Source organism: Malaclemys terrapin, chromosome 21 (genome assembly GCF_027887155.1).
Source record: "Malaclemys terrapin pileata isolate rMalTer1 chromosome 21, rMalTer1.hap1, whole genome shotgun sequence".
Taxonomy (NCBI): domain Eukaryota; kingdom Metazoa; phylum Chordata; order Testudines; family Emydidae; genus Malaclemys; species Malaclemys terrapin.
The window spans coordinates 2,203,951-2,225,563 of record NC_071525.1 but is presented as its reverse complement, the minus strand read 5'-3'; the positions used below and the strand labels follow the sequence as shown (position 1 = coordinate 2,225,563).

At 43.0% G+C, this 21,613-nt stretch overlaps 3 protein-coding genes across 3 annotated transcripts; 2 read left to right on the top strand and 1 right to left on the bottom strand.

Annotated features, from left to right (window-relative positions):
• On the bottom strand, nt 1-2,095 carry LOC128827508 (claw keratin-like). The gene is made up of 2 exons (XM_054011426.1): nt 2,070-2,095; nt 1-993 (listed from the first exon to the last, which is right to left on the bottom strand). The coding sequence occupies exon 2, from the start codon at nt 970-972 to the stop codon at nt 442-444; it is 531 nt and encodes a 176-aa protein (XP_053867401.1). The 5' UTR covers nt 973-993; nt 2,070-2,095; the 3' UTR covers nt 1-441.
• Nucleotides 2,096-5,492: 3,397 nt separating this feature from the next.
• On the top strand, nt 5,493-7,594 carry LOC128827509 (claw keratin-like). Its single transcript, XM_054011427.1, has 2 exons — nt 5,493-5,513; nt 6,571-7,594. Exon 2 carries the CDS (start codon nt 6,592-6,594, stop codon nt 7,102-7,104), a length of 513 nt encoding a protein of 170 aa, XP_053867402.1. The 5' UTR covers nt 5,493-5,513; nt 6,571-6,591; the 3' UTR covers nt 7,105-7,594.
• A 10,907-nt stretch (nt 7,595-18,501) lies between these two features.
• LOC128827155 (claw keratin-like) lies at nt 18,502-20,367 on the top strand. The gene is made up of 2 exons (XM_054010921.1): nt 18,502-18,546; nt 19,602-20,367. Exon 2 carries the CDS (start codon nt 19,623-19,625, stop codon nt 20,133-20,135), a length of 513 nt encoding a protein of 170 aa, XP_053866896.1. The 5' UTR covers nt 18,502-18,546; nt 19,602-19,622; the 3' UTR covers nt 20,136-20,367.
• Nucleotides 20,368-21,613: the final 1,246 nt, after the last annotated feature.

Genomic DNA, 21,613 nt, shown 5'->3' with positions numbered 1-21,613 from the left:
TGCATTTCAAGTATTTCCAAAAGGGCTGGGACCGATGACCCGCTTCCTTGGGATGCATTTGAGGCAAGATGCTCTTTTCCCTTTGTTGCAGATGCAAAGTTGGACAAACAAATTAAAGTGATAATAAAGACAACTGATGCCTGTGTTAAGGCCCCTGTTTCCTTCACACTGCGGGGTTAGTGCAAACAGCCTGAGTGTAATTCAGAATGAGTCCACGTGTGACTAAGAGAATAAGCGCGTGGTTGGGAAAATATTGGCAGAAAGTGTTTACAGGCATAATATTAGCAATCGGTCTCTGATTGAAAGGGGCTGAGCAGACACAGTTCGCATTGAATTCAAGTGGAGCCATGCCTGCCCAGCACTTCTGAAATCTCTGTCTCAATCTCTAGCTTGTTGTTCATTTCCTGGTCTTTTCTTTTACCATTGATATTCCTGCAGGGTTTAACATGGTGTACAGCTTCCACTCAGGTACCTATGGCAAGATACCCCGGAACCGCATGCTCCCCCATAACCGTAACCTCCCCCGTAACCTCCTCCGTAACCACACAGTCCACCATAACGGCCGCCGTAACCACTCAATCCCCCATAACCATAACGGCCCCCGTAACCACACAGTCCCCCGTAACCTCCCCCGTAACCACTCAATCCCCCATAACCATAATGGCCCCCGTAACCACCTAATCCTCCATAACCATACAATCCTCCGTAATGGCCTCCATAGCCATACAATCCCCCCAAACCGAATGAGCCCCCGTAGCCGGCTCCGACCACAGGTGCTCCAACAGCTCCCACTTCACTCTGCTGAGGGAAATTGCTGAGAATTGGTCCTGGGATGGTTACAACAACTGGTGATGGTCTGATGATGACTTCAGAGTCAGGGCACTGCCTAACGCACGGCTCGTTGCAGCTGCCAGAAACTGGACTGGGACGGGCCACCCCGCATTCTGGATAGCACAGGCTGGAGCAAGACATCTTTCTGTGATGGAGATGAACCTGAAACACACAACAGGGACTAGAGTAAAGAAAAGGTACCAGTGTCAGTGGAAGAAAGGACTCAAACCTTGGTTACTATAGTAGTGAGGTCACCGTGGGGCCCGAGAGAGAGAGGAGGAGTGGATTTAGACCCTATGTTCGTGCTATGTATTTGTTCCTATTTCCTCGTTCTATACCTCTTATCTACTCACACTAATCTTCCCTCCTCATGGGCCCCTTTCAACCCTTCTCAATGACTTTGTCTGAAAAACACCGCCTGGAATAAGTGTAACTATTTCAATGATGAACCCCTGGTATTCGCTGTCCATTATGGACATTTCTCAGAGAGAACATGACTGGGATACTGCTATCATTTCTTTTCCTTTGACGATTCAATCTCAGCATACAAACCAGTTGAGTCCAGGGTCAGAGTGTGGCTTATTGGTTTTCTAAACCTTGGGAGTCCCCAATACTTGCTGATGAATAAACAGAAACTTTTCTTTTCTCCAAATATATCACTAAGACAAGATCCTCAGCTCTGGTAAACTGGGTTCAGATAAACTGACTTCCATGGAGTGACCCTAAATTACACCATCTGAGGAGATGAATCTTCAGTGGGGATTTCTGCTCATAAGAACGTTGGAATTCCTAGACTGGATCACACCATTTGTCAGTTTAATCATTCTCCTGCCACCAATACTAAGGAATAAGAGCTACTTCAGAATAAAGTAGAAGACCCCAAAGTTGGCCATGTAGGGGCTAAACTGGGAAGGTTTCTTCCTAATCTAGCCAAGAGAAAAATGGCTAAGAAAGTTTCTAAAGTTAATTTAAAGATTTAAATTCCCTATTTCAATTTCCAGTTAATAGGAAATATGTTTCTCAATTGCATCTGGTGCTCCTAAACTCCCCACTGTTGGCTTCAAATCATGGATCCACCACAACTTGCTACTGAATAGCTACACAAGAGAATTATGGAACAACACTGTCCTTCCTGATAAAAATCACAGCGAATACGTGCAAGATTCAGTCTTAAATGGAAATGGATCCTACTGTGACATCTCTTGGGTTAGAAAGAGATTGAGTCGAATTGGACTTACCCAGTTGACCGAGGAGCTGAAGTCCGGAGAAGTGTTTAGAAGAACCCTGAGTCGTGAGTGCTTTTATACAGTTTCTAGGACTGCCTGGAGGATCTGCGTTGTGTTTTATACAGGAAGTCCCAATTAGTTACCAAACAATCTTAATGGCCTTGTTAAATCCTCCTTTGGATGGAGCTGTTTTCTCAGGGTTTGGGAGTATTGGGCTAATCTCAGCCTCAAAGGGAGTGACATGCGTGTTGTAATCTGCGTTCCTAGTATCATTCCAATGACTTTCTTGGTGGTGCAATGAGAATTCATGTCAAGGTGATTCAGAATTGCATCATCAGCACAATTGGCTGTCATGAGCAGAAATCCACTTTGGTCCTTTCAGTTCATGCGGGTCATAGTTAGGGGCATTGGACAGTTCATTATAAACTTGCTAGGAAGCAAAGAGCCATTTTTCTGCCTTGTGAAAAGCTCCATCCCCAACAGGTGAGATCCGATTCCCTCGGAAAACAATCAGAATCATTCCATTGCCTTCAGTGTCTTTCCTGTCGTGACCTTAAGTCTCACATTCACCTTTTGGCAGAGGGATAGTACGATGCGTATGGACAACTTTAGCCCCACTTTAAATTTTCAAACTATGTCTTAGCAGGGACTTCAGTGGAGCATGGGCCTTTGTGAAGGCCCTCTGCCTAGAGGTGAATTTAAACTTAGGGTGATTAAAACTTGATCTAACATTGGACCTCCACTTGGGTCACCAATGCTATCTCAAAGAGTTGCCTAGACCAGATTATCTCATGGGTCAATGGAAGGGATAGTGGGGAGTTAAAGGAAGCACTGCTCTTTTCTAGAAAGCTTTTGAGTTAAATGGTTGAATTTGTACTCTGTTAAAAACCATCTCTCTATGACTGAGCTGACAAGAAACTGAGGTCTTGCAAGATAATGCAGCTGACTAAGGCCTGGAAGAAGCCCAGGAGAGATGGAAATCATGGATTATGGGTGAAGGAGGAAAGGGCTGTTGACTGTGATTTGACATAGAGTCCAACCAGCCATAGGTTATGTTGCATAAAACATTCCTGCAAGAACCAGAATGTCGTTTTAAGTGTAAAATATATCTCTAGCAGTACATTCTGTATCCAGGGAAGAACGCAGAAATGTCTTCCTTTGACTTTAAGACCCTGAACTTCTTTCAATTTGAAGCAACTGTGCTGATTAACACCAAGAAAGCACCTTCATTTTCCTATAAATACACCAAATGTAAAATTACATTAGAATGAAAATGAAATATCCCCAAATTCTTTGGCTTTCAATCGTGACCTGATTAAAGGAATGACATGAGAGACCTTGGCCTCTATTTTTTTTTAAGTGACTCTATTATTCATTGCACAGGCGTCTAATCCCAGGAACAATTTACTAATCTTCTAAGAATACAACCCTTTTTATGTGTGAAACACCAATGAATGTTTACGAAGTGCTTTGAACCCAATAGTTCTGATCCTCCCTACCACAGTTCAAGCTCGAGGTTCATCCCTGTTAGACTCTATTACAGGACAACATTAGTAACAGGTCTTGTTAAATAGTGTGTGCATCCTTGGATCTAAGCATCCACGATAAAAAAATGACTAATGTTTGATTCACATTAATTGTTTCGTCTTTATACTTGAGGACAACACTCTCCAAAGGAATTACAAGTCTGTCAATTTCTCTCCTTTCCTTGAGTGTTAGCACTGCAAATCACAGTACATAATTCAAGCGTCAAAAACTTGCTTTAACGCATAGCACCCATTGGGATGAAGTCACCATCTGTACTGTGTTTTCTACTTTTTCTTTCCTTGGAAACACATTTCTATAATGAGTCATAGTGACCCAATGGTAATGACTTCTTTCAGATTTGTGAAACGTGGTACAGGGTGGGACGTCTCTTTAACATAGCCTTCTTCATACATGAGGATAATAATTGTCCAAAGGAATTACAAGTGTGTACATTTCAAGCTTGTTAATGCGCAGTGCAAGAATAAAACTATCAATATTGAATTCAAATGGGAAAAATGATGGTACCAGATAATTCTAGTCTACTGAAACGTACATACCAACCACTAAGGAAATACCTTTCTTTAATTAGTAGAAAATATTCATCTTCTAGGAATTGAGAGCCATGAAAATGTTGAAGAAAATAGTAGAAAATTCAGTCTTGGTATGTGCAGTTCCTGCAATATCAAGCTATGGTGCACTCGGGGGGGTTGTATAAAATGCGCTCTTGGTGTTAATCAGCACAGTTGCTTCAAATTGAAAGAAGTTCAGGGTCTTAAAGTCAAAGGAAGATATTTCTGCTTTCTTCCCTGGATACAGAATGTACTGCTAGAGATATATTTTATATTTAAAACAACATTCTGGTTCTTGCAGGAATGGTTTATGCAACATAACCTATGGCTGGTCGGACTCTATATCATAATCACAGCCAACAGCCCTTTCTTCCTTCTCCCATAATCCATGATTTCCATCTCTCCTGGGCTTCTTCCAGGCCTTAGTCAGCTGTATTATCTTGCAAGACCTCAGTTTCTTGTCAGCTCAGTCATAGAGAGATGGTTTCTAACAGAGTACAAATTCAACCATTTAACTCAAAAGCTTTCTAGAAAAGAGCAGAGCTTCCTTTAACTCCCCACTATCCCTTCCATTGACCCATGAGCAAATCTGGTCTAGGAAACCCTTTGAGATAGCATCGGTGACAAAAGTGGAGGTCCAATGTTAGATCAAGTTTTAATCACCCTAAGTTTAAATTCACCTCTGGGCAGAGGGCCATCACAAAGGCCCATGCTCCACTGAAGTCCCTGCTAAGACATAGTTTGAAAGTTTAAAGTGGGGCTAAAGTTGTCCATACGCATCGTACTATCCCTCTGCCAAAAGGTGAATGTGAGACTTAAGGTCACGACAGGAAAGACACTGAAGGCAATGGAATGATTCTGATTGTTTTCCGATGGAATCGGATCTCACCCGTTGGGGATGGAGCTTTTGAGAAGGCAGAAAAATGGCTCTTTGCTTCCTAGCAAGTTTATAATGAACTGTCCAATGCCCCTAACTATGACGCGCATGAACTGAAAGGACCAAAGTGGATTTCTGCTCATGACAGCCAATTGTGCTGCTGATGCAATTCTAAATCACCTTGACATGCATTCTCATTTCACCACCAAGAAAGTCATTGGAATGACACTAAGAACGCAGATTACAACGTGCATGTCACTCCCTTTGAGGCTGAGATTAGCCCAATACTCCCAAACCCTGAGAAAACAGCTCCATCAAAAGGAGGATTTAACAAGGCCATTAAGATTGTTTGGTAACTAATTGGGACTTCCTGTATAAAACACAACGCAGATCCTCCAGGCAGTCCTAGAAACTGTATAAAAGCACTCACGACTCAGGGTTCCTCTAAACACTTCTCCGGACTTCAGCTCCTCGGTCAACTGGGTAAGTCCAATTCGACTCAATCTCTTTCTAACCCAAGAGATGTCACAGTAGGATCCATTTCCATTTAAGACTGAATCTTGCACGTATTCGCTGTGATTTTTATCAGGAAGGACAGTGTTGTTCCATAATTCTCTTGTGTAGCTATTCAGTAGCAAGTTGTGGTGGATCCATGATTTGAAGCCAACGGTGGGGAGTTTAGGAGCACCAGATGCAATTGAGAAACATATTTCCTATTAACTGGAAATCGAAATAGGGAATTTAAATCTTTAAATTAACTTTAGAAACTTTCTTAGCCATTTTTCTCTTGGCTAGATTAGGAAGAAACTTTCCCAGTTTAGTCCCTACACAGCCAACTTTGGGGTCTTCTACTTTATTCTGAAGTAGCTCTTATTCCTTGGTATAGGAGGCAGGAGAATGATTAAACTGACAAATGGTGTGATCAGGTATAGGAATTCCAACGTTCTTATGAGCAGAAATACCCACTGAAGATTCTTCTCCTCAGATTGTGTAATTTAGGGTCGCTCCACGGAAGTCAGTGGATATGAACCCAGTTTACCAGAGCTGAGGATCTTGTCTTAATGATTTATTTGGAGAAAAGAAAAGTTTCTGTTTATTCATCAGCAAGTATTGTGGACTCCCAAGGTTTAGAAAACCAATAAGCCCCACTCTGACCCTGGCCTCAACTAGTTTCTAGGCAGAGATTGAATCGTCAAAGGAAAAGAAATGATAGCAGTATCCCAGTCATGTTCTCTTTCAGAAATGTCTATAATGGACAGCGAATCCCAGGGGTCCATCAATGAAATAGTTACACTTATTCCAGGCGGTGTTTTTCAGACAAAATCATTGAGAAGGGATCAAAGGGACCCATTGGGAGGGAAGTGTAGCGTGAGTGGATAAGAGGTATAGGAAGAGGAAATAGGAACAAATACATAGCCACGAACCTGGCTCTCTCTCGGGCCCCACGGTGACCTCACTGTAATCGTAACCGAATTTTGAATCCTTTCTTTCCCTGTCATTGGTACCTTTTCTTTACTGTATTCCCTGTTGTTTGTTTCAGGTTTATCTCCATCACAGAAAGATGTCTTGCTCCAGCCTGTGCTATCCAGAATGCGGGGTGGCCCGACCCAGTCCAGTTTCTGGCAGCTGCAACGAGCCGTGCGTTAGGCAGTGTCCTGACTCTGAAGTCATCATCAGACCATCACCGGTTGTTGTAACTATCCCAGGACCAATTCTCAGCAATTTCCCTCAGCAGAGTGAAGTGGGAGCCGTTGGAGCACCTGTGGTCGGAGCGGGCTACGGGGGCTCATTCGGTTTGGGCGGATTGTACGGCTATGGAGGCCATTACGGAGGATTGTATGGTTTGGGGGGATTAGGTGGTTACGGGGGCCGTTATGGTTATGGGGGAGGTTATGGGGGTGGTTACGGGGGATTGTGTGGTTACGGGGGCCGTTATGGTTATGGGGGGTTGAGTGGTTACGGCGGCCGTTATGGTGGACTGTGTGGTTACGGAGGAGGTTACGGTTATGGGGGAGCATGCGGTTCCGGGGTATCTTGCCATAGGTACCTGAGTGGAAGCTGTACACCATGTTAAACCCGGCAGGAATATCAATGGTAAAAGAAAAGACCAGGAAAAGAACAACAAGCTAGAGATTCAGAGATTTCAGAAGTGCTGGGCAGGCATGGCTCCACTTGAATTGAATGCGAACTGTGTCTGCTCAGCCCCTTTATCTCATAGAGCGATTGCTAATATTATGCTCATAAACTCTTTCTGCCAATACTTTCCCAACCACGTGCTTATTCTCCTAGTCACACGTGGACTCGTTCTGAATTGCACTCAGGCTGTTTTCACTAGCCCTGCAGTGTGAAGGAAACAGGGGCCTTAAGACAGGCATCAGTTGTATTTATTATCACTTTAATTTGTTTGTACAACTCTGCACCTGCATAAAGGAAAAAGAACATCTTGCCTCAAATGCATCCCGACGAAGCGGGTGATCGGTCCCAGCCCTTTTGGAAATACTTGAAATGCATCCTTTCTGCTCTGTATTATTTCTTTCTGTAACTGCATTGCAAATTCATTCTCATTAAAAACCATGCTGCATCATAATATCGATCTTCTGGTTTTCCTTGTTCCTCCCTCCTAGTTTAAAAATCGTGCTGGAGAAAATTCATCCCTGTAGAGCAGGCAGCACCAGACACTTCTCAAGTTGCAACTTTCGAAGCCGTGGAGTGAGAGGAGAATAAAGCACTTTAACGTAAATATTTCCTTTGATTCCAAAAAAACAATCTCATGGTTCGTGGAAAGTGTCTGTGTCAGTCTTTGCTGGATAGCGACCCAGATTTTCAAAAGGAAAAGAAAATTGGCCATCCCTAAAGACAAATTACACTACACTAAAGTCATCTACAGCAGTCAGGAATCTCCTTTGTGATATGAAGAGATTAGTACACTGACCAGTACTTCAGTATAAGAATCGAATGGTTTTTTAGGAAGCTGTTCCTCACTGCACTCCATAGTACCATTTTTATACAAACCCAGCGGCTGCACCATAGCTTGATATTGCAGGAACTGCACATACCAAGATTGCATTTTCTACCATGTTTTTCTTCAACATGTTCATGGCTCACAGTGCCCAGAAGATGAACATTTTCCACTGATCACATTTTTGATTTGACAACACAAAAGGAAAAATGTCTCCAGACCTTCCTGGCTCTTCACTGACATGATGTAACACTCACATAATGAGGGGAGATTTAGCCATGTGCCACCGGGTGTTATTTAAGGGCAATACAGCTATATTCCTCAATGTCAGAATACACCTAATGACCCCTCCTTGGAATGGAAGAACACAGGCATTGCTGCAGCAAATCAGGCCTCTCTCCCACAGTGGTGAGTGCCAGAGGCTTTACAGGGAGCTGCAAGAAACCCTGTAGAACACAGGTATGGGATCACCTGCCCATAGAGGAACTTTTTCATTATCCCCCGTCAATCCGATCTACCTCCATTATTGGATGATACCCTGAAGCACAAGAGTTTATATCCTTGCCAAGCTTGTAGAAATGCAGTAAATCCATCTCAGTCGGAATTTGCTCCAGAGTATTGCAAGCACCATTCTCTCTGCATCACCGAGGCCCACTATGTTGATAATAGAGGAAGCAAATAGCCAGGCAGGCATTAGAAGAAAGACCCATCATGTGAAATATGAGAAACATTAGTCATCTTTCCAGAGGTGTTGGTTAAATGCAGCCCTTTTATTATTTCACAAAGAGTTCGATTTACTCAGCAATTCTCAAAACTAGGGCTATGCGCTAAAACCTCAATCTGCATCTTGCTGTTCATTTCCTGGTTCTTCCTTTTTCTTTGGATATGCCTACTGGGTTTACCTATGGCCCCATCACCACCCCCACAACCCTACATTCCTCCCACAACCATATGGTAACTTGTAACCATAGAATCTCTCCTAACCATATGGACCCCGATAACTATGTCATGTCCCATAACCACAGGGAGCCCCCACAACCATATATGCCTCCATAACGTTATAAGGCTCTATCACCACATACACTCCCATCACCACTTCTAATGTCAGCTGCTGCTGAAGATCCCACTACGCTTTCCTGAGGGAAAGAACTGAGAATTGGTCCTCAGAAGGTCATGACAGCGAGGGGTGGTTGGATCAGCAGTGTGGGCTCAGGGCACGACCTTATGTAAGGCCTGTTGAAGCTGTCCACATGTGCTTTGTGGAGTGTCACTCCACGCATTTGTGAAACAAGACATCTTTCTGCAGTGGCGATAAATCGGAGACACACAACAGGGAAGAGAGTAAATTTAATGTGTGTGGGCAAGTGGAATAAAAATTTTTATATTGAGCTCCTAATTCAATTGAGGTCACATAGACACCTACAGAGAGAGACAGAAGGAGAGTGAAAGAAAGAAAGAAAGAAAGAAAGAACTAGCTATTTTGAATCTTTGTTACTTTCTTTGCCCTGTCTCTAAGCAGTATGTAATTTCTATCACTAATGCTTGGGATTTTCAGTCCATTAAAATTATAACACAGAACTTGGCTGGGATAGCATTAATAATGCCATTTTCCTTGTTAGGATGTAACCTCTAACTAGAAATGAGTTCAGGACAGCATGATAATGTGCTGATTTGGCGTATAAACCTCAGTGTGTCACCAACACTTGCTGATCAAGGAAGGGAAGTGTTTGGCTTTTTTAAAAAATCAAAACAAAACACTAAACACCACTTCCTCAGCTGGTATAAATCTTAGTGATCCATTCACTGGAGCTACACTAAGTGAGACCAGATGAGGACCTGCACCTATAATCCCTTGTGCATATGAGAAGGTAGCAATTGCCATGCAGGAAGGGACTAGTGGCCCATCCAATGCAGTATCATGTCTCAATGAATGTCGCTTACCAGCTTCTTCAGAAGACAGCAGAAGAAGAACGAATTAAGCCTCTATGGAGGAAATTTAGGGAGTTTCTTCCAAAACCCTACATGAAAAATTGGGGGTGCGAATTTTCAGAGCTACCAAAGGGATTTGAATGCCCAAGTTCCAACTGAAATCAATAGGAACTACTTTCCCAAATGCATCCCTTGCTCTTAAAATCCAACTCTTAACTTCTAAACCATGAAGAAAGCAATGCCTGCCACTCAGTAATAGGAAAAATAGTGAGAAAAACAAATCTCTTCCCATTGTTAAGAATCACAAGTGTGTATGTCTAAGATTCAGTGCTAAATTAAAAGGATCACGAACGCATCATCTGAATGATTCCACAGATAGCGAGTCGAATATGACTTATTCATTTCACAGAGGAGAATAAGTTAGAGAAGCTGTTAGAAGACTTTGGAATCTTGAGTGTTTTTATCTAGTTTTGTAGACTGCCTGGGTGGACTTCAGAGGCGCTGTGCGCCTGAACACCTATTTAATTACAAAACAAACTTTGCGTAACTCCTTCAATTGATGTAGTTTTTTTCCCCCTCTGCGGTTCTGATGATTAGTTTGTTCCTAACTGCACATGGTGTGACATGCTGTGGGGATGTATCATCCCTACACCAACCTAATGAAAAGTTCCATGAGGAGGTAAGGGTCACGATGGGACACTTGCAAGGTAATAAATCATGGCCTTATGTAAGGCCCCCCTGGTGGTCTAGGATTATATAAGATGATCATGGCCTTATGTAAGACCCCCTGGTGGTCTAGGATTATATAAGATGATCATGGCCTTATGTAAGGCCCCCTGGTGGTCTAGGATTATATAAGATGATCATGGCCTTATGTAAGACCCCCTGGTGGTCTAGGATTATATAAGATGATCATGGCCTTATGTAAGACCCCCTGGTGGTCTAGGATTATATAAGATGATCATGGCCTTATGTAAGGCCCCCTGGTGGTCTAGTATTATATAAGATGAGGTAAACAAATCATGGCCTTATGTAAGGAACAGTTGAACCAATCGGTGTGGGGCTATACATGTGATAAACACATGATTCTCCTTCTTGTCCAATCCGTAGATGTGTTATTATAGCCTAAATTGTGTTATGTAATGTTGAGAAAAACTATAAAAGAAAGCTTGCAATAAACAGGATTCGGATTCAGCCTGCAACCACATTGGTCGTGCGTTTTATCTGCTCCGCATGGAACCCCACAAATGGTGACCCCGACGTGATTCGGCTTGGACATCAAGGCAGCCAGGACTTTGCCCAGAGTGAGCTAGCAGAGATCATACTAGACACAGCCGCCAGTGGAGCAGGGATCAATGTTCTCAGACAGTAGACCCAACAGGTGTTGTCTCAAAAGCTGAGCAAAGAGAAAGCAGATCCAACCAAAAAAAAGGATCTGAGTGGTCAGACTCTATGTCATCTCTCATGAAGAAACTGGAACAATTGAATTTAGATATTGAAGAGGCTCTCAGTGCTGGCTCTTCTCCTTCCAGAACTCCTTCTTCCAAAAAGCGCAAACAGCCATGCCCTGTTAAGGTGGAGACAGGGCTTCTTCACAGAGATAAAGGGAATCTGTGGGAATAAGAGGGCAGGGTACCAAGATTTAAATGGTTTGCCAAGCTCAGTGTCAACTGGAGCACGACCAAAAACTGAACATGGTTTGAGAAAAGGCGGAGGTGGCAGCCGCGGCAGGAGGTACCGGAGAATACCGGCTCCTGGTCGTCCGAGAGAGACGTTCGTGAGCTCACAGCCGACTAAAGCGTTCGGTAAGAAAAGGCGGAGATGGTAGCCGCGGCAGGAGGTACCGGAGGATACCGGCTCCTGGTCGTCCGAGAGAGACGTTCGTGAGCTCACAGCCGACGGAAGCGTTCGGTGAGGAAAGGCGGAGATGGTAGCCGCGGCAGGAGGTACCGGAGGATACCGGCTCCTGGTCGTCCGAGAGAGACGTTCGTGAGCTCACAGCCGACGGAAGCGTTCGGTGAGGAAAGGCGGAGATGGTAGCCGCGGCAGGAGGTACCGGAGGATACCAGCTCCTGGTCGTCCGAGAGAGACGTTCGTGAGCTCACAGCCGACGGAAGCGTTCGGTGAGGAAAGGCGGAGATGGTAGCCGCGGCAGGAGGTACCGGAGGATACCGGCTCCTGGTCGTCCGAGAGAGACGTTCGTGAGCTCACAGGTAAGCGGCTGCTTTTAATAAAATGGGCTCTGCTTTGTCTGCGGAGAAGGAGACGGTGCATAATTTTTTATTACGCATCGCTAAAAAGCGGGGAGAGAAGCTTCCCTCTGACGCGTTGTCCCGTTTGTTGAAATGGGGGCAGAAACGCGGGAATGTACAAACAGGGACTTCAGCTACAGGACATGCTGAATCAGTTGTCCCATTTGGCCGGTGAGAGCCATCCCCCGCAGTCCCACACATTGCGAGCCCTGAACCAGCCCGGCTTTCCTGTCACCAATGATGTTTGTACCCCAGAGTTCCGGGCAGAGTTCCCGGGGCAGGGTGAGCAGTTGCGGAATAGGTTGGAAAGAATGGCGGAGCCAGGCTTATCTAACTTTGAAAGGACATATAGGAAAAAACCACCGGATAAGATCCCTCCGGCAGATGATATTGCTACCCGAACACCATACCGCCACACAGAAGCCAAACAACGTCCCCGCAACACCGGACCTGCACTTGTTGTTTGCTACAACCTAGACACCTAATAATGCTGTACTTCTGTTTGTTCGGACTCCTTATTATAGGAGCAGGGGTCTTTGTATGTCCAAACTCTGTACCTTTTGTTAACCCACGACAAAATGTTTGTATCACCTGGGCGAACCAAACTGGCCAAAAAGCCCTTTTTGCTTGTTCATGGCCACCCCATCGGATCCCCAATGGTTTTCGTGGGTATTTATGTAATGTTATGTTTTTTAATAGTTCCCAGTTGTTAAATGTCACCTGTCGTCAGTTTTATAGGTTCAAAAAAAGTAGTCAGGTGGCTAGTAATTGTCCTAATGTTAGTTGAACCCTCCTATAGGCCTTATTTAAGAAAAAGGGGGGAGGTGTGGGGATGTATCATCCCTACACCAACCTAATGAAAAGTTCCATGAGGAGGTAAGGGTCACGATGGGACACTTGCAAGGTAATAAATCATGGCCTTATGTAAGGCCCCCCTGGTGGTCTAGGATTATATAAGATGATCATGGCCTTATGTAAGACCCCCTGGTGGTCTAGGATTATATAAAATGATCATGGCCTTATGTAAGGCCCCCTGGTGGTCTAGGATTATATAAGATGATCATGGCCTTATGTAAGACCCCCTGGTGGTCTAGGATTATATAAGATGATCATGGCCTTATGTAAGACCCCCTGGTGGTCTAGGATTATATAAGATGATCATGGCCTTATGTAAGGCCCCCTGGTGGTCTAGTATTATATAAGATGAGGTAAACAAATCATGGCCTTATGTAAGGAACAGTTGAACCAATCGGTGTGGGGCTATACATGTGATAAACACATGATTCTCCTTCTTGTCCAATCCGTAGATGTGTTATTATAGCCTAAATTGTGTTATGTAATGTTGAGAAAAACTATAAAAGAAAGCTTGCAATAAACAGGATTCGGATTCAGCCTGCAACCACAGTGGTCGTGTACTTTATCTGCTCCGCATGGAACCCCACAACATGCATCTTACACGCTGAAACTGTCTTTCATCTTAAAATTTTATGGGCCAGCTACATTCCTGCTTTTATTCAACTGACTTCACTGATGCTGCAATAGGATATATGGAAGCTTAAAATGGTAACTGTCCAATGTAATAGAGAAGCCATGGTGAGTATGTGGCCTATTATCGGGATTTATTTCTGACTCTGCCACATGCTCCCGATATATTCTTCACCTCTATGTGCTTGTTGACCTCCACATAAATCTGATCTAATATTGACATTGTGCTCAATGATCATAGCTTCCTCAAATCAAAGGACTTCAAAGTATATCACACTCATTAAAGTTGTCTGTGTCCACTGTGTTGCATTATTTTAATGGGAGAATATTTTTCTTGGGAGTAGATGCCTCCAAGGTGTGGATTAGACTAATTTTAGAAGTGCATGTTTAGGTTTCTGATGTCATTCCAATAGAGAGTTCATGACTCCTAGCCTCTGAATTTGGGGCTCTTTGATTTTCATTCAAAAAAGCTTTTCATTTCCCTTTCTTTAAGAAACATTCCTTTGTAAACCTCAAGGGGCAGATGCTGAGCCCGGGTACATTAGCACAATTCCACACACATCAATTGAGGGAAGGCATTGACACAGCTGAGGTAAGAAGAAATGGCATTGGGGGGTATTTCGTACTTTACAAAACATTCTAATTACGGTGGAAAAGCTTTCTGCAGAATGCCCCAGGTTGGTCAAACTTGGAATTAATCCAATCTCCTCTCACAGAAAGTTGACCACTGAAGAAGTACTCCTCAACTCTGTCTGTTTTGTGCGTCTTCCTATGCTTTACAAGCTGAATTCTCTTACAGGACCCAATTCCCTTGGCTGCTCATGAACGGAGATGCAGTAGCTGATGTTTCTCATTGACTTCACTGTACATTGGAAGTTGCGGTTGCGGTTGAACGTGCCGAGTATGCTCAGACAGATGCACTCCACACAAGAGTCTCTCTGAACTAAGCTAGATAAAGTGCCTTTCTTCAGTTTGAAGCTGTGCTGGTACACACTGGCTCAACGTCCACCCTTCAACTGTAAAGTAGATGTAAAAGGGAAATGCAAAGTTACCTTGAATGAAAATCAAAGAGCCCCAGTTTCCGAGGCTGCGGATTACAAACTGAATACTGGAAGTAAATATTATTACTACTATAATAATACATGTCTTTGGCAATATAAAACTGGATGAGTGGTTATGAAGTGCTTTGAAATGCTTAGATCAAAGAAAGCCTCAGACAATCCATTTTGAAAGTTATTATTATATTATTTTCCATAGAGGTGAATTAAGGTCAGACAGGGAGTGATTGGCAGAGTCAGAAAAAACACACCATAGTTGGAAGTATTCATGTCAAAAATTAACTCCATCTCTTGAACCCCACTGGACACTTACCGTTCAGTGCTTCCAACTATGTCACTCATCTGAGAGAAACTCTTAGAGAGGCTCATTCTGGAATTTTTCTTATTTTGTTCTGATGATTTTTGGGGAAATTTTTTGGTGAAACATCTTTTGATCTAAATGTGAACCATAATCAACAATCAAGGGTTTTGCACTCCACTATAACGCCCTTTATTTGAAGGTGTTGGTTCAGTGGAGGGTATTTACATTTGAGCAGGTTTAAATTATCTGGCACCAAATTGAATTGAATTGAATTATCTGGTACTACATTTGAATTTAATATGAAGAGTTTTATTCCTGTACAAAACATGAACAAGCCTGAAATGTACACACTTGTAATTTCTTTGGACAATTATTATCCTCCTGTATAAAGAAGGCTATGTTAAAGAGATGACTTACCCTGTACGTCATTTCACAAATCTGAAAGAATTCATTACCATTAGGTCACTTTGACCCATGAGAGAGATGTGTTTCCAAGGACAGAAAAGGTAGCACACACGCTCAGTTGGCGACTCTGTCCCAATGGGTGACATGCCTTAAAGCAAGTTTTTGAAGCTTGAATTATACACTGGGATTTACAGTGTTATCATATGCATGGAAAAGAAATTAACCGACTTGTAATTCCTTTGGAGAAGTATTGTAATAATGTATAAAGGAGACACAGGTAAAGTGGACCAAAATTAGCCAGGTTTTTTATCGTTGATGCTTAGATCCAAGGGTGCACACATTTTTTAACAAGACATATTGCAAACCTTAGCTTCTAAAAGAGTGTAGCAGGGATGAAGCACGTGCTTAGCCTGTGGTGGGAGGAGTCAGAAGTATTGGGTTGTATTTCTGTTTCTGCAACTCACACCCGTGCAACCTTCACCTCAATGTGCTTCTTTTTTTATACCTATAAAACTGGGATAGTAAGGATGTTAAGACTGGAAATTGTTCAGCGTTCTTAGAACTCAAGATATCAAAGCACCTAAGAACACTCATTGGTGTTTCATAAATGCGATTGTATTTTCAGAATATTATTAAATCATTTGGGGATTAAATGCCTCTGCATTGACGAATAGAATCACGTAAAAAAATAGAGGTCAAGATCTCTCATCTCATTCTTTTAATAAGGACATGATTTAAAGCTACAGCATTTGGGGATGTTTCATTTTCATTCTAATGTAATTTTGCATTTGGTATTTTTTAATTATTTTTATAGGAAAAGGAAGGTGCTCTCTTGATGTAAATCAGCAGAGTTGCTTCATCTTCAAAGCGATTCAGGGCCTGAAAATCAAAGGAAGATATTTCTGCCTTCTTCCCGGATACAGAAGGCACTCCTGGAGATAGAGTTTACACTTAAAACACTATTCCAGTTCTTGCAGGATTGTTTTCTGCAACATGGCCTGTAGCTGGTCAGATTTTATGTCATATCTCATCCCACAGCATTCTCCTCCTTTACCAAGACTCCATGATTTCAACCTCTCCTGGGCTTCTTCCAGGCTTCGTCAGCTGCATTATCTTGCAAGACCTCAGTTTCTTGTCAGCTCAGTCACAGAGAGACCGTTTCTGAGGGAGTACAAGTTTCACAGCTTAACTCAAAACCTTTCTGTAGAAGAGCACTGCTTCCTTTCACTCCCTACCGTCCCTTCCCTTGACGCATAAGTAAATCAACTCTAGGCATCCCTCTGAGACAGCATTGGTGACACAAGTGGAGGTCCAATGCTAGGTCAGATTTGAATAACTGTAGAGTGAAATTCACTCCCAGGCAGAGGGTCATCACAAAGGCTCGTACTATACTTAAGTCCTTGCTAAGATGTAGTTTGAAAGTTTAAAGTAGAACTAAAGTTTTCCATAGGTATTGTTCTATCCCCCTGCCAAAGGGTGAATTTGTATAGTATAAAGAAGACACAATGTGGATCAAACATTAGTCATTTTTTTATCGTGGATGCTTAGATCCAAGGATGCACACACTATTTAACAAGACCTGTTACTAATGTTGTTCTGTAATAGAGTCCAACAGGGATGAACCTCGAGCTTGAACTATGGTAGGGAGGATCAGAACTGTTGGGTTCAAAGCACTTCGTAAACAATCATTGGTGTTTCACACATAAAAAGGGTTGTATTCTTAGAAGATTAGTAAATTGTTCCTGGGATTAGACGCCTGTGCAATGAGTAATAGAGTCACTTAAAAAAAAATAGAGGCCAAGGTCTCTCGTGTCATTCCTTTAATCAGGTCACGATTCAAAGCCAAAGAATTTGGGGATATTTCATTTTCATTCTAATGTAATTTTACATTTGGTGTATTTATAGGAAAATGAAGGTGCTCTGTTGGTGTTAATCAGCACAGTTGCTTCAAATTGAAAGAAATTCAGGGTCTTAAAGTCAAAGGAAGACATTTCTGCCTTCTTCCCTGGATATAGAATGTACTCCTAGAGATATATTTTACACTTAAAACAACATTCTGGTTCTTGCAGGAATGGTTTATGCAATATAACCTATGGCTGGTCGGACTCTATGTCAAATAACAGCCAACAGCCCTTTCCTCCTTCACCCATAATCCATGATTTCCATCTCTCCTGGGCTTCTTCCAGGCCTTAGTCAGCTGCATTATCTTGCAAGACCTCAGTTTCTTGTCAGCTCAGTCATAGAGAGATGGTTTCTAACAGAGTACAAATTCAACCATTTAACTCAAAAGCTTTCTAGAAAAGAGCAGAGCTTCCTTTAACTCCCCACTATCCCTTCCATTGACCCATGAGCAAATCTGGTCTAGGCAACCCTTTGAGATAGCATTGGTGACACAAGTGGAGGTCCAATGTTAGGTCAAGGTTTAATCACCCTAAGTTTAAATTCACCTCTGGGCAGAGGGCCATCACAAAGGCCCATGGTCCACTGAAGTCCCTGCTAAGACATAGTTTGAAAGTTTAAAGTGGGGCTGAAGTTGTCCATAGGCATCGTACTATCCCTCTGCCAAAAGGTGAATGTGAGACTTAAGGTCACGACAGGAAAGACACTGAAGGCAATGGAATGATTCTGATTGTTTTCCGAGGGAATCGGATCTCACCCGTTGGGGATGGAGCTTTTAAGAGGGCAGAAAAATGGCTCTTTGCTTCCTAGAAAGTTTATAATGAACTGTCTAATGCCCCTAACTATGACCTGCATGAACTGAAAGGACCAAAGTGGATTTCAGCTCATGACAGCCAATTGTGCTGCTGATGCAATTCTAAATCACCTTGACATGCATTCTCATTGCACCACCAAGAAAGTCATTGGAATGATACTAGGAACGCAGATTACAACACGCATGTCACTCCCTTTGAGGCTGAGATTAGCCCAATACTCCCAAACCCTGAGAAAACAGCTCCATCAAAAGGAGGATTTAACAAGGCCATTAAGATTGTTTGGTAACTAATTGGGACTTCCTGTACAAAACACAACGCAGATCCTCCAGGCAGTCCTAGAAACTGTATAAAAGCACTCACGACTCAGGGTTCTTCTAAACACTTCTCCGGACTTCAGCTCCTCGGTCAACTGGGTAAGTCCAATTTGACTCAATATCTTTCTAACCCAAGAGATGTCACAGTAGGATCCATTTCCATTTAAGACTGAATCTTGCACGTATTCGCTGTGATTTTTATCAGGAAGGTCAGTGTTGTTCCATAATTCTCTTGTGTAGCTATTCAGTAGCAAGTTGTGGTGGATCCATGATTTGAAGCCAACACTGGGGAGTTTAGGAGCACCAGATGCAATTGAGAAACATATTTCCTATTAACTGGAAATCGAAATAGGGAATTTAAATCTTTAAATTAACTTTAGAAACTTTCTTAGCCATTTTTCTCTTGGCTAGATTAGGAAGAAACTTTCCCAGTTTAGTCCCTACACAGCCAATTTAGGGGTCTTCTACTTTACTCTGAAGTAGCTCTTATTCCTTGGTATAGGAGGCAGGAGAATGATTAAACTGACAAATGGTGTGATCAGGTATAGGAATTCCAACGTTCTTATGAGCAGAAATACCCACTGAAGATTCTTCTCCTCAGATTGTGTAATTTAGGGTCGCTCCACGGAAGTCAGTGGATCTGAACCCAGTTTACCAGAGCTGAGGATCTTGTCTTAGTGATTTATTGGAGAAAAGAAAAGTTTCTGTTTATTCATCAGCAAGTATTGCGGACTCCCAAGGTTTAGAAAACCAATAAGCCACACTCTGACCCTGCCTCAATTAGTTTCTACGCAGAGATTGAATTGTCAAAGGAAAAGAAATGATAGCAGTATCCCAGTCATGTTCTCTTTCAGAAATGTCTATAATGGACAGCGAATCCCAGGGGTCCATCAATGAAATAGTTACACTTATTCCAGGCGGTGTTTTTCAGACAAAATCATTGAGAAGGGATCAAAGGGACCCATTGGGAGGGAAATGTAGCGTGAGTGGATAAGAGGTATAGGAAGAGGAAATAGGAACAAATACATAGCCACGAACCTGGCTCTCTCTCGGGCCCCACGGTGACCTCACTGTAATCGTAACCGAATTTTGAATCCTTTCTTTCCCTATCATTGGTACCTTTTCTTTACTGTATTCCCTGTTGTGTTTTTCAGGTTTATCTCCATCACAGAAAGATGTCTTGCTCCAGCCTGTGCTATCCAGAATGCGGGGTGGCCCGACCCAGTCCAGTTTCTGGCAGCTGCAACGAGCCGTGCGTTAGGCAGTGTCCTGACTCTGAAGTCATCATCAGACCATCACCGGTTGTTGTAACCATCCCAGGACCAATTCTCAGCAATTTCCCTCAGCAGAGTGAAGTGGGAGCCGTTGGAGCACCTGTGGTCGGAGCCGGCTACGGGGGCTCATTCGGTTTGGGCGGATTGTACGGCTATGGAGGTCATTACGGAGGATTGTATGGTTTTGGGGGATTAGGTGGTTACGGGGGCCGTTATGGTTATGGGGGAGGTTATGGGGGTGGTTACGGGGGATTGTGTGGTTACGGGGGCCGTTATGGTTATGGGGGGTTGAGTGGTTACGGCGGCCGTTATGGTGGACTGTGTGGTTACGGAGGAGGTTACGGTTATGGGGGAGCATGCAGTTCCGGGGTATCTTGCCATAGGTACCTGAGTGGAAGCTGTACACCATGTTAAACCCGGCAGGAATATCAATGGTAAAAGAAAAGACCAGGAAATGAACAACAAGCTAGAGATTCAGAGATTTCAGAAGTGCTGGGCAGGCATGGCTCCACTTGAATTCAATGCAAACTGTGTCTGCTCAGCCCCTTTATCTCATAGACCGATTGCTAATATTATGTTTATAAACTCTTTCTGCCAATACTTTCCCAACCACGTGCTTATTCTCCTAGTCACACGTGGACTTGTTCTGAATTGCTGTTTTCACTAGCCCTGCAGTGTGAAGGAAACAGGGGCCTTAAGACAGGCATCAGTTGTATTTATTATCACTTTAATTTGTTTGTACAACTCTGCACCTGCATAAAGGAAAAAGAACATCTTCCCTCAAATGCATCCCGACGAAGCGGGTGATCGGTCCCAGCCCTTTTGGAAATACTTGAAATGCATCCTTTCTGCTCTGTATTATTTCTTTCTGTAACTGCATTGCAAATTCATTCTCATTAAAAACCATGCTGCATCATAATATCGATCTTCTGGTTTTCCTTGTTCCTCCCTCCTTGTTTAAAAATCGTGCTGGAGAAAATTCATCCCTGAAGAGCAGGCAGCACCAGACACCTCTCAAGTTGCAACTTTCGAAGGCGTGGAGTGAGAGGAGAATAAAGCACTTTAACGTAAATATTTCCTTTGATTCCAAAAAAACAATCTCATGGTTCGTGGAAAGTGTCTGTGTGAGTCTTTGCTGGATAGCGACCCAGATTTTCAAAAGGAAAAGAAAATTGGCCATCCCTAAAGACAAATTACACTACACTAAAGTCATCTACAGCAGTCAGGAATCTCCTTTGTGATATGAAGAGATTAGTACACTGACCAGTACTTCAGTATAAGAATCGAATGGTTTTTTAGGAAGCTGTTCCTCACTGCACTCCATAGTACCATTTTTATACAAACCCAGCGGCTGCACCATAGCTTGATATTGCAGGAACTGCACATACCAAGATTCCATTTTCTACCATGTTTTTCTTCAACATGTTCATGGCTCACAGTGCCCAGAAGATGAATATTTTCCACTGATCACATTTTTGATTTGACAACACAAAATAAAAAATGTCTCCAGACCTTCCTGGCTCTTCACTGACATGATGTAATACTCACATAATGAGGGGAGATTTAGCCATCTGCCACCGGGTTTTATTTAAGGGCAATACAGCTCTATTCCTCAGTGTCAGAATACACCTAATGACCCCTCCTTGGAATGGAAGAACACAGGCATTGCTGCAGCAAATCAGGCCTCTCTCCCACAGTCGTGAGTGCCAGAGGCTTTACAGGGAGCTGCAAGAAACCCCGTAGAACACAGGTATGGGATCACCTGCCCATAGAGGAACTTTTTCATTATCCCCCGTCAATCCGATCTACCTCCATTATTGGATGATACCCTGAAGCACAAGAGTTTATATCCTTGCCAAGCTTGTAGAAATGCAGTAAATCCATCTCAGTCG